General features: G+C 46.6%; 1 protein-coding gene across 1 annotated transcript in view; it reads left to right on the top strand.

Moving 5' to 3' along the window:
- LOC142576041 (switch-associated protein 70-like) overlaps positions 1-13,073 on the top strand; it is a 37,931-nt gene extending 24,858 nt beyond the window's left edge. Inside the window, exon 10 of the mRNA XM_075685945.1 lies at positions 10,806-13,073. Coding sequence (XP_075542060.1) covers positions 10,806-10,955 — 150 coding nt within the window. The 3' untranslated portion in view covers positions 10,956-13,073. The remainder of the gene's footprint in view (positions 1-10,805) is intronic.
- The last annotated feature ends 409 nt before the right edge of the window (positions 13,074-13,482 follow it).

Here is a 13,482-nt window from a genome sequence, read left to right as displayed (position 1 = left end):
ATCCAGTGGGCAAAGCTCTAGATGACACATGTGCGGTCTGTGAACTGCACTTTGAGCTGCGGTATGTGCTATGGGGCTACATGCACAAAATTGAAGGGAAGGAAGTGCGTACTTCATGTGGAAAACCTTGCCTGAGGGAGAACGCTGTGCCTACAATCCTGCCTAAGTTGGCATCGTACTTGATGAAGTAGAAGCCGCGAGAAAGACTAACTCAAAAGAGAAAACATTCGGGAAGTGTTCCAGTCGAAAAGAAGCTATGTTCTCATATCATGGGTGGTGCAGTTGGTGGCTGCAGCAAAAACTCGACGGAAAGTCCTGCGGAATGTGCACCGCTTCTGGAAGCGTGTCCAGAAGAAAGCTCAGAGCATCTACAAGCTAGCATGAATGCAAATTTACTTGGCTGCGTGAGACTTTTTTCTGTGTTTTGGAGCAAGCACCACTTCCCAGGGAACGACAGCGTCGTCTACTGCACATCTGTGCTGACTGCAAAAAGCAAGGTACAGTCAGAAGGTAGTGATGTTCGATCACTGCTCGTCTGACTTCTAATGCAAGGTGTATGCTGGAGGTACTTTGCTGAAGGAGGTGCCAGTGCGAAGTGAAGTAGAGGCTGAAACTTATGTGGTGGTACTGTATCCCAAGAGAATTATGAAGATGCGTGGCTCACTCAAAAACTAAAGGACCAAGTTGTTTCACACCACGGATCCTCCATCGCTGCTTTGTCCATGGTACTGCAATCCAAATGCATGTCAAATATTTGAAGCATCCCACCTGTGTACAGAGTTTGGCACAGTCTAATCACACATTCACACTAGTAATGATGGTGACTGAGTCGCGGAAAAGACACTATTTTCTGCAGCCCTATTCGCACGAGTACTCGCCATGTGCAGTGTATTTTATTTAACAAGCTAACAGGCAGAACCACATGCCCAGTCTTCTGTGCAAATGCAGATCAATGCACGTGCCTCGCGCCAGTGTTTCCTTTTATTCTTTTTCTTTCTTTTTAAATCTCAATTACGTTAGAGTAACGCATTATACTGCACAGGTTCATGTGCAGTTCTATGTAAATACGATGACAGTGCACAAAAACAGCATGGTTTTAACTGCACAAGCACCTCCGTCAGGCAACGTACACAGAAGCTGCTGGTAGCGCCACCACAGAACACCTATACAAACTTAGAGAAGGGAAACTGTACCTTCCACAGTGCTACGGAAATAAGCGTAGCGGTGGCGTCGTGAACTAAAGTATGTGACCACAGGTGGCGCTGTACAACAGGAAACGGAAACGGGGTTTTGCACAGTATGGTCGCTTTACCTACTGGGTTCTGGCTGCTGCGCATCGATCGTGCTCTCGCCAGTTAGGTTGCTGTGTGGCAAACGTAGCGCCTACATATGTATGTAGGCGCTACGTTTGCCACACAGCAACCGAACTGGCGGGAGCACGATCAAGGCGCAGCAGAATATATGTAGCGCTGAGTCATATCGAGTTAAGGCACACTCTGAACTGACTTTTAAGGGCATCCCGAGCGGTTTTTCGTTTATTACGCCGCCGTTACACCGAGTTGTGCCGCCGCGCTCCAGCTGTTGCATTTCGTGTAGGGCTACTGACAGAGTGCGGTTTCCAGGTGGCACGATGGCCTCGACTGGAATAAACGCACACACCAAAGATTGAGTAAGCTTGAAAATATTTTATTTGCATTTTACAAGTACAACAAAAAGCACACTTCTGCGGATCCACACAAACGCGGTTACATAGTCAAGAACATAGTCAAGAAATGGCTCATTAATAAGGGTAGCACAAACGCACAAGAAAGAAGACCTAAGCTACAAAACGTACAGTCGGCTGCTAAACATAATAATTTCCCTGTCACCGCGTGTTACTTTTATACAGCATCTTTAGAGCACTACCAGGGCGGGTAATTTGGCGGAAAGAACGCAACAGCTTACGGCCGTCAGCTGCCTCTTCCTTATGGGTGTCATAATTAGCCTAATCTCCGCATCAACGTCGTGCAAGTCCGCATACAGGTATCTGTATCTGAACCATATGTGCCAGCTTAATACATGTGTAGTGAAAGTATAACCATTGCGTCTTATCAAACGTATTGGTTTTGCAAATGCGCATTACAGCTGACGGAACGACATACTGTAAGTGAAGCACAAGAGAACAAGGACAAAAGGAGGATGCAACACTTGAAGAAGAAGTGAAGAATTAGTAGGCGTACAGCAAACAAGCGATGACGGAGAACACACAATGATGCATCGGGTGTTCTGTGACATCGGTTTGCGTACTTACGGTGTTATGGAGATCAACGGCATAAAAACGTACCTTCAAGCGTATTCCGTCAACCTCCGCCGCATTCATTATGATAATCAACGCCTAAACAAAATGAGGCACTACTTTTTGCCAAGAGTAGACCTCTTTACAGCAAGTCTGTGTAATGACTCGCAAACGAAACCAGCATGCTTTCGAAAATGTTTTACCGCCGTAGTATTCGAACGCCAACGGCCAGGAAACACATCGATACCAATAGGCTGTCGGCTGTTGGTGGTTAATCAAGTACAAAAACCTTGACGCTATGACTAAAGAGCAGCTTCAAGAATCAAATTTTAAAAAAATGAACTACCTATTTGCCTGAGGTAAAAAAACATCCTTAGGCACCTCGATTGTTCATGTCAATGGTTTGTGTAAATGAAAAAATTCAGCATGTTCAGCGCCCCTAGCAGAGAAAGCACAAATTAAAGTATTCGACCAAATTACAGTAGCTCCACTTGCGCGCTTACGCTGAAACGCGCCTCGATTGATTTTTCGCCCTCTGTGGCCATTTGTTGAACTTGAGAGTGTGCGGGGCCTGGCGCCACCGTGTGTGTAACATACCTGACGGAGGGCAGGATACCTGGTAAGCTCACTACCCCTCTTCTAGCTCATTTTATCGTGGTGGTGGCTACGGCTGCCAGTGGGTCTGCATGCTAGGGCACTAGTTTGAGGTGGCAAGATACTGAGGTGGTGGTGGCTTGGATTATTGCCATTTCAGACCTGCGGTCATGGCAAGAAGTCCAACAAATAAGGCGGCGAATGGTTCTTGCATCTGAAATTTCATTCTTATACATTGACTCTATGGGATATGTGGCAAGGTCGTCCAAATTATTGGCCATGTCTGGAAAATCACTCGTTGACTCTGAAACTGAGCTTAAACTGGCGTACTAATTAAGGTGCTCCCTTTAAAGGAGTCCTCAACTAATTTTTGTCAAAGTCGAGAAATGCATTCGATGCAAAACAAACCATTTCAACCTTTTTGGCAGCAAAAATTATTTCGATGCATTCAGCAGAAGCAAAGTTATTGGCAATCAAAGATTGCCTGTGGTCCTATTTGTGGTGCTCCTGCTCCTTCTTCAGTGCCTTGCACTGCAAAGGCTACAGTGGAGAGGAGTGGTGCCCACAACGCTCCACCTACTGAACAACACCATGGCACACAGTTCAAATTCGATTTTGCATGTTTTATGTAGACGTCGCTACTTCTGATTTTGGCACCTATGATGTGCCAAACTCTGAGGCTATCCCTCAGCTTATGGTTGAACTCATCGTCTCTCATCCCTTTGCTGTGCTGCAGTATACTACAAGGACGAATCAGAAAGTCCTTGCTCCTATCTTTTTTTTTTTTTTTTTTTTTGCCAAATTACGGTTGTATATGTGAAGTCAGCATATCAATTCCCAGCGGTGGACCGGATTTTCTAAGGTTGAACCAACTTTATCTTCATGCTTGTTCATGCGAGCACAGTGGCAGTGCGCTCATTCGTAAAGCGATGAATGCCACACTCCGGACTCGCATTAGAAACTGTCTTAATGTAACGAACTTTGACCATGGTGGCCACACACCTCGAGGGAGTGCAACTCGAGAAGCAGACGGCCTGTTCTTCAGGTGTTGCCACTTGGGCCTTGAGTCACCACCCCCGCAGATACCAGTCAGAGCATGTTGTTTTCCTCAGCAGGCCGCAGCAAGCACACTCGTCGCAGCCCCTAGCGACTGCTGCAGTGTCTATGCTACACTGCAGATGCAGCTACATATAGCTGTAGTGGCTAACTACCGTATTTACTCAAATCTAGGCCGACTCCGTTTCTAAGCCGAGCCCCCCAAAGTCCGAAGCCAGAAAAAAAATTAACTTACCTCAAATGTAGGCCGAATGAAAAAGAACTCCGTTTCATCGGCAGAAAACCCAGCATTTTTATTGCATAAGCGCACACTCCGTAAGCACATACGTATAAAGTTTATTCGTTGTCGTCGTCATCATCGTCGTCCGCAACGTTGCTGTCCTCTTTGTTGCTGAGTTCATCCCAGAGGGCAACATCCTCGCTTCCGTCCACCGCGTTTGAAATACAACACTTTTTGAAAGCTCTAATGATTGTTTCATCTGGAATTTCATTCCACAATGCTGCGATCCAGTTCGCCAGCTGGCCAAGCGAAGCACACTTGATGCGCCCGGTTGGGGTGAGCTGATGTTGTTCCGACGTAAGCCAGTCGGTATACGCGTAGTGCACGCCAATGGGCGCACCACTGGTGGCGGCCTTGCGCAGAACACACGGGAGAGGCGCCAGTCGCACGCCGTACTATGTTGTCATTGAAAGTGCTTCTCTGTGTTATTTTTTCAGAGCAAAATAGGCAGCACCCTTCGCATGTGTGGGGCGGCCAAAGCTTAAAGTAATGTCCAAAAAGAATTGTTGAAGGGTGGGGAGCTGAAATACCGGCAAAAACGTGCCGTTGATAAGGTTCTAATCATTCCCTTCAAGCCTCATCAGCGGGAGCAACGGTAGCAATGAATCGTCATTTCGTCAGGAAATTTCTTGTTCTCATCCTTTCCTTTGTTGCGTCGGGGTTTTCTTCCGCTCGATCATATATGCGTAAGTGACAGTTCGTCTACAGTGCAGCATGCGGTTTAAAGACATTTCGCTACAGTTCAGAATGTCGTTTTCCGCTTAAATTTTTTCCGCTCCTTTACTGCGCTGCCCTAGCTAGGCAGCACAACTGTACGAGTGCATTGTGTTGTATGTTAAAGCTACTGAAGTTTGCAAGAGCTGAAATTGTTGGTTTCATGTGGCCCGGTAAATCTTCGCACCAGCTGTCGTGCACTTCATGTTTCTGCATCTATTTTATGCGTGGCTTCGCACATGTTTAACTGTTGCTAGTTGCTCCATGCATAACTCTTGTTGATTCTTTTGAGCTGTGAGGTTTTCACCCTGCCTCGATTGTAAAGGGTCTAAATCACGCTATGTCTTATCGGAATGATACCATGCAAGTGCTTCTTTAACAGCTTTATTCTTTGCGCCCGAGGGCACCTTAGATATTGTGATTTTTTGAGAAATGTGTTTAGAAAATAGGTAGTTCAAAGCGAGAATTGCTAATAGTTGCTGCATATAGTAGTTTTCTTCCATTTTTCGCTGAAATGTTTGCGACGTGTTTGGGAAGTCATCACACCTCAATGCTGTCTGAGCAGATGTAACACACCGAGTGATTTGTTTGCTTCACAACGTAGTCCCTTCTTGCATGTGAATTTTGTACTCAACTGAATTCTTTCTTATTATGCTTACACTGCAGAGGACTAAACCCGGCCTTGCCGCCAGCGCTCATCTACTTTGGCTAGCGCTGCTCTGCCTAATATATCACGTGGCACGTCTCTCTAGTAACATTAAAAACAAAATACTGAAAAGTTAGTTTTTGAAATTTAATTTTTCAAAAGCTACAGTGGGAACGGCAGTTCGCCGGCATGTGCAGCAGAATTTCATTGGCGGTAAAGCGCTAACACGCGCTTTTATCAACCCGTGCGTTTGGTGACTTCATTGACTAGTGTACGCGTTTCCATCAATAAATTCACAATTACTCGTAATTGAGCCAGCTTTGACTGCACTTATTCGGCGCTGTCACGTGTATTCATCGGCAGAAAAATCGCAACGGCAAATGCAGACAACACGCCGTGCGGATTTGTTTGATATAAGTCTGCACTAAAGACGGGTGCTTATTATTGAGGTACAGAAGCAGCATTACGGCAAGGGCAGAATTTAAAAGTAAAACGATCGAGACATCGCATTACTCAACAAAATTTATCTGCAAGTTAACATGAGCGCCACTTCATGTAAATGGAATTCATGGCATTTGTCTGCGGGACGCACCTGGAACGTATGTGGACCATGTTGCCCCAAACACCAGTAACATCGTGTTCATACCCGCTCCCACAGCGGTCAGCGTGTTCCCTACAGCTGTCACTGCCTTCCCTACAGCTGTCACTGCCTTCCCTACAGCTGTCACTGCAGAAGAAGCAGTCTGGCGCCTGAACAAAGGAGAAATCGCAGCCGCGAACTTCAGCGATCCTTGCTGCAAAGGGTTGTCGTCTGGTACTGTTCCTGCGCGTATTGTTGGAAGCACCCGCTAGGTGGCCATCAGTGGCGCCTCTATAAACGGTGCACTAGGCGTATAGTGCTTGCGAAGCCTATTATTAAAGGGCTTATTAATGTCAACATGAAGCGGTTGGAGTTGGCTAGTCATGCCACCAGGGATTATGGCGGTGTCTGTCCCAGCATGAGAAAGCGTGGTCTTCACGCTGTCAGTCAGATGGCGGCGGTAAGAATAGAGGACTAGAAGTGACTGCTTGCACAACGTGGCCCCTGGACGGCGTTCCCAAACAGTTTTCATCCAGTCCTCCATCAAGTCACTGAACATCCAAACTTTGTCGTGCACACGCACAACAACATTTCTGGGGAGCGTTTCGCCCCCTGGTAGAGTCTTGCGCTTGACTATTATGTATGGGGGGAGCTTTTGTTCATCGGCAGTGCAGCACAACATTACTGTCGTTCACTATTTTTCGTAACCCGCCGTCCTAAGTTTGACTTCCTTTGCACCCTTTTTGTTCACGGTCTGTGCCATTGGCATGTCGAAGAACACCGGGGTCCAGTCGGCGTTTGCAATTTGCCCCAGTTGGTAGCCCTTTTCCCGCCGTTTGTCCATCACGTAGCACTGAAACTTGACAAGCTTCTCCTCGAAGTCGGCGGGCAGCTTCTGACACACGGAGGTCCATCATCTCAGGCTGAACCCGAACCGTTTTATAAACCGCGTTGCCCAGCCCGTGCTTGCTTTAAAATTGGCTCATGCGACACCCTTCACGTTGGCAACTTCCCTGGCTTTCGCCTGGATAATCTCAATCGTCACGGGCATTCCCGCTTCCCTTTTTTCTGTGATAAAATCGGCGACAACTTCTTCCACCTCATGGTGTTGGCCCGTTTTTGGTCCAGTGAACGCCAAGCGGGTTGTTACACAGCTGAACAGTGGGGCCGTTGTTTGCGCCATCATCGCACATTCTTTTCATGCACGCCTGACTCGCGCTGCGCTTGCAGGTTGAAAGTTGTGTCCGCGTGCAAAACAACCTTTTGCTTAAAGGCCGCACTGTAGTGGCACCGCTTGGTTGGTGCCATCGCTTCTCAAGCACAGGTGGCGCAGGTGTTTCGCGAGCACGTGGTTAAGGCGCGACACTTCCAAAACTCAATCGAACACGACTGCACTGAACGATCGCTTTCAGAAAACTGCCAACTCCGTGCCCGCGCCACGCGGGAGGAAGAGAGAAGGGGGTGTCAAAGTGCATGGCAATTGCCGGCGCCGTAATCACATGATGCAATCCACCCTTGCCAGCTAAATTGCCTATATAAGAAAAGTACCGCCATCCACTCTCTCCTCCGCCGTCTCCTCTCCTTGTCTACACACGGCAGCCTGAGATCGGTGCATGGTGAGCCATCATGCCGCTGGCGTGGCCGGGCCTTTAGCGGTCAAACCGTGGTACTTGAATCTAAGCTGACCCCCCCACTTTCGCACATTGTTTTCTCAAAGAAAAAAACATCAGCCTAGATTCGAGTAAATACGGTATGTGCACCGCGGGGCTGGAGTGCACGCTCATGCTCATGTACTTTAGTCTGGCCATGCTACGTGGTGCGGACCAGTTTTTTTTCCTGCACCAGCTTAACCAATGGTTAGAAGCAGCATCCAAATTACGCTATCTGCAAAATAGCTCAATACGAAGCGAGGCCTGCCAAGGCGTCTAGCCAGGAGCAACCAGAAGTGAGTGCATGTTGGCAAGCATACATCTGGTCTGATCTGAAATTTCATGTGGTTAGAGGAAGTTGAGTGTTCAAAACTAATAGAAATTAGCGAGACTCAACAGCAGTGGCATTGATAAGCAAAGTGTCCAAAGTTTATTGCCTATGTGGGCAGGCGCAGCCGAGTGTTAGCAGGCAGTTGTTGGTGATAGTGTGGGGGGTCGTACTTCCGTATGTAACTTTATAGAAATTCAAAACGCAGATTTTCACTTACTTCAGCCTTTTTATTAAAGCGACACTAAAGACAAATACTAAGTCAACATGGACTGTCTAAATACCATTTCAGAAACCTCGCAATGCTTGTTTCATGCCATAAATAGACTTAGTGTACAAGAAAATTGCATCTTAAGGGTCCAAATGCCTTTTTTAAAATCCAAATGTTCCACCACCCAACCGGACGAGCAGTGACATTGAATATGCCATAGGATAGGATAGAAATAAACTTTATTTGTCCAACGGTTATTGGTGTTGGTGCCCGGGGCTAGGCTGCCAGGGGTCCATCGCCCGAAGAAAATCTTTCGAGATCTTTGGCAACGGCCCTGGCCCGCTGGACGGCCCACTCCTGGTCTTCAGGTGCCTCGCTGAGGAGGGCAGCTTGCCATCTCTCAGCGAGGCGCCCCGCTTCAGAGGGTTCTGCTGTTGTATTCCCCCTTCCTCCTTGTCCTTGTTCCACGTGATGTTGGCATTCCCAAAGCAAATGGGCCATATCAGCCCGTTCGTGCTCGCACCACGGGCAGCCGGGCGACGGGTGCAGCGGGGGCCACAGGCAGTGCAGGTGGTAGGGGTTGGTGAAAGTGCCCGTCTGCAACCGTCTCAGGTCGACCGCCTGGGACCTGTCTAGGCGCCCGTGGGGTTGTGGATATTTTCTTTGTTCTTCCCTATAGTGACCAAGCACCTCTCTGTACGTTGCCGGAAACTCCTTGACGTTGCAGTCGGCGTCCGCGTGATCCCCAGCTCTGTCCGCCGCGATTTGTGTTGTATTGGTAACGACAGCGGCCGCGCCAGACGGGGTGGCCGCCGCCGTTGCCGTCACTCCTCCGCTGGGGTCCCGCACAACAACGGCAGCGGCTGCCCTCTGGGTGACTGCGTCGCAGCAGGTAAGCTGCCTCGCGACGAGGTGGGCACGCTCGTTGTGGTTGGGTGGAGTGTCGGTGCATCTTCGGCCGTTAGCATTGTTGGTGTCATTATTGTCGTGGCAGTTGTTGTTGCTGCCAAGCTCCCCGACGTACGCGGGGAACCACTTGAAGGACTTGTTTGTAATCGTGCCAGATCCGAAGTCCCCGGCCCGGGCGTTTAGCATGCGCGCCACATCCGCGGACACCCAACCTTTGGTGTAGTTCCGAATCGCTGATTTGGAGCCGCTGATGATCAGGTTATCCTCCGCACCTCCGTGGAGTACCGCAAGGGCTATGGCCATCTCTTCCGCTGCTTCAGCCGACGGCAGCCTCGCTGATGCCGTGACTCGGATCGTTCCCTTTGTATGCCATTACCACCCTTTGCTGCTGTCCATGAGTAAAACAGTGCCCGACAGACGGTGGTGCTGAGTCAAGCACTGGTGGATTCGCCGCTGCAGCTGCTTTTTGGTCAAGTGACATAGACCAGTTAGGCATCCCGTGACATCACGTGGAAGTTGAATTCTCTGCTACTTCTAGTTCGTGCAAGTTTCGTGAGCCAGCAAAACAAACGCAGCACTACGCGATCAGGAAAGTACTGAAACATAGAAGCATGGGTGGTGCAGAGTCGAGCAAGAATGAAACCTTTCAACCGCCCGCGTAATTGTCAGCGGTAATTTCAATGAGTTCTTTTTCTAAACATGAAATAGAACTGGACAAGTAGCATTTTATTTCATCTTATAATACAATACAAGGATGTCTTCTGCAACGAGTAGTTGAGTACTAGTGACAGAATTGAACTGAGGAGTGCTTCTGTCATCGGGCAAGTGCTTGAATGTTCCGGGGGAGTCTCTAACCCTCTCCTGTACTTACCTCAATTTTTCGATTATTAAAGCTCTGTTCGAGATAATATTGACACCTTAGAGATTCTCGAGCACTAATCTATCATTTTAGCTTGACTTAGTGTTTGCCTTTAGTGTCCCTTCAAAGTGTTGCAATAAATATACGCGGTAACAGCAGGAAGAAGCACATTGATCCAAATGCCCTTCTTGATTGATGTCAGTTCATGGCCAATAGCAGCTGCATTTGAGAATATGCTACATGATGAAATATAGCAACCAGAAATGAGTGAGAAGAAAGGTTCTGTTGCAAAGAGAGTGTCTGAGAAAAAGGTGGCCTTGTGCTCCGCTGCGAGCTTCACATGGCTGAGATGTTCACAGCAGCATGTGCCACCCACAGACTGTGTGTTTTCACCAAGTGCAAGGGGTGGTTCAAGACCCTTTTAAAGAGTACACCATACTGTACATCATGGTTTCTATGCTATACGTAAGTTACTGATAGCTTGTGAATTCTTGTTATGCAATGCCAGTAGACTCCCGTGCTTGTGCAGCACCATTTGCTTACACAAAATTTGTAAGCTTTAAGCTTCGTGATAAATTTTCAGATATGCAATTCAATATTAGTTTTTTTTTGTTTCAATATTCAGTTCTAAATATTTATTCGGTATTTTCACACCTCTATTCCTTCTTCATTGTTTCTTCGATTGGACTTCTTTTTCTTTTTAGCAAACACAGAAGAAACTTTCGGAGGCAGAATTCGCAAGCAAGACGCTGGAACGGAGACTTCGAAAAGCGAAGAAGAATCAATCACCACTCAAGCGTGCTGTGTCCGTGGATCTGACAGACTTCGTGATGTCGCCAACCAACAAGGTTTAATTTGGACATGCTGCAAGACCTGCCTAATCCTGTGAATTGTTTGTTTGTGTTTGCCTCCAGGACTTGTGTCTTGTGACCAGCTCAGATGTCCTGAGTGATCCAGTGCCATTAGTATAGTGTTCCTGTTGCTGAACCTTCTGCCAAATGTGCAGATGCTTTTATGTTGCTCTTTAAGGTGGACCATACATGGTGAGATTTTAGTCATAACACAAGATATATATATATATATAATTGTGCACGGCTGCACTTCAGCGTTGAATTCGCAGCATAGTGTTAATGCATGTTAAAAGTGGCAGAGCACCTGGCTCTGCCTCACAAAGTGCGACTAATGCTAGAGTACAAGGCAGCTTCGAGCATGAAGGCTGTTGGTTTTTATCACGGCTTTTTTTTGTTGTTGTGTTGACGTACTTTTAAGGCAAGTTCACTCTACCATGAAAAACATACTGCCGATTTCAATGTCATTTTCAAGTGCTTCGTTCATTACCACCTTTCTAGCTTTTCCAACACAACTGGAACGTGAGAGGCTCGTTAAGGGCTTACACTGTACCAGGTAACAGGAAGTGCTGCGCGTACATTTGTTGTTTGTTCCTGTAGTGGAGCACCAATCAGTCACGTCAAACAAAAATTCATTACCTTCCAAAAGTATCTTGGACAATAGCGGCATGCCACTCGCAGCACATATCACCTAGAAAGCATGGTTTTGCTGTAAACAGCACGTTATTTCATGAAGGCAGCATTTATGATCATCTGTGATGGGCATGTAAAACATAATGCGCCATCTGAAAGCAATTTTTATGAAATACTTCATTTGCTACCCATTGCTGCACTTCTGAACTCATTTTAACCAAACCTTCACCAGCATAAGAGGCTGTACTACTCACTGCTGTGTACTGGTGTCTTGCACCCAAGCATGTTTTGCATGTTTTTATTAGGATCAAAGTGCTTATGTTGGCTGTTGTTGTTTTGACGTTTAACTGTCATGTGATAAATTCAAAGTATCTACTCTTGCGTAAATGTTTTCTTGCTTGACAAGTGAGCCTCTGTTCCTTTCCATAGCTGTCAGCATGCCACAAGTTATGGCTAGTTGCTACGAAAAGTGTTACAAAGGCTTTAATCTCACCTTTTCTATTTTCTCTGTGCTAAGTAAAGTAGCACATATTAGCTCATTTTTTTAATGTGGCGTATATACTTTCTGCTGCTCCACTGCTTTACGTCATTTTATCATCATGCTTCACTTTGCTATGAAATTGTAGTACTGTGCCAACCCCATTTAATATTTTACTGTGTAGTTGTGAAAGTTGTCAACGAACAAATACCGCACGAACAATCAATGAACAGTTCTTGCAACAGCCGAGTCTCCTTCGAATCTCCTTCACAAAACTCGGTGAGCAAGCACGAGAAACAGCTTCTGTGCCTTATGGTGTTGCGGGCCTAAGCTTGAAGGCCAAGATATTGCTCCTGAGCTAAATGCAAATTGTTAACAAAATGTTGTACTACAGGGTCAGAGTTAGGGCAGTTCTCCAGAAAAGCATGTCTCGAATGGAGCTTAGGAGTGACTGCCTGCGAGTAATGCTCAATAACCTCTGGTAATGCAAGAAATTGTTGGGGATTTTCTTTTTCTTTTTTTTCCTTTTGTTACAGATGCAAATAGGAAGCTAAGCTTTGCAATAAGTCTTATCCACATTAGTTCCTAAACTGCCAAGCTGAGCGGAAATGAATCTTACATATGTGTGTTTGGTTATGCTCACTGAGATCTGCATTGTGCTTGCAAATGTCTTTTATACAAGATTGTGTTGGTTTTCCTGCCAACTGAGTTTAACGTTTTTCGAGCTGCGCCTTCTAATTTTTTCTTCTACTTGGTGCAATGGCTGTGATAGTCCTTCATTGTTTTACAGCACAGGGCCCTGCTACGTACTGGTAGCTTTTGCTGTAAGGACTTTGTGTTTTGAGAAAATGTGTGTGCACACGTATGCTTCAACTGACAGTGTGTTTTTATTAGGTGTTCAGGCTGCTGTTTTGTCGTGTTTTACCAGACGTACTTGTTGTTCACTCGGAGATGTCAGAACTTGAGGTGGCTTTATACTCTTGCATATTGAAATAAATTATTTTGTCATGAAATATGTCCCTTTCTCGAAGTGCATCAAGGAAGAATCCAGCGCATTCATGCATGGAACCCTCTTGCGAAACACTGAACAAGAAAAAGTTTCGGCTTTTGTAAATAATGGACTTTGGCTCGTCGTGGATCTATGCTTTCAGAGCACTTTTTGGTGGCTTCTAGAAGGGCTACTGCCTGGGGCACAATTTGGGGTCAAGAGGCTGGAAGTGTGCACACTGGAGCACTTGGCTGGAAGTACTAGGGTGGTTTCACTGGCAGAAGTATTTAACCTCAGTTGCTATTCAGGTTAGCAGTGTCATGCTTGGTGGTCACTGGTTAGTTTAAGAACTTTTGTCTACACAAGTTCAGTCAGCACTTGAGGCCTTTTTCTAAGTGTGAGAAACAGAAGTGCCTATCGCCATGTAAATTTTC

This window comes from Dermacentor variabilis, chromosome 3 (assembly GCF_050947875.1).
Source record: "Dermacentor variabilis isolate Ectoservices chromosome 3, ASM5094787v1, whole genome shotgun sequence".
NCBI classification, from domain to species: domain Eukaryota; kingdom Metazoa; phylum Arthropoda; class Arachnida; order Ixodida; family Ixodidae; genus Dermacentor; species Dermacentor variabilis.
Note: the sequence above shows the minus strand (reverse complement) of the source record. Positions and strands in the feature narration are given on the sequence as shown.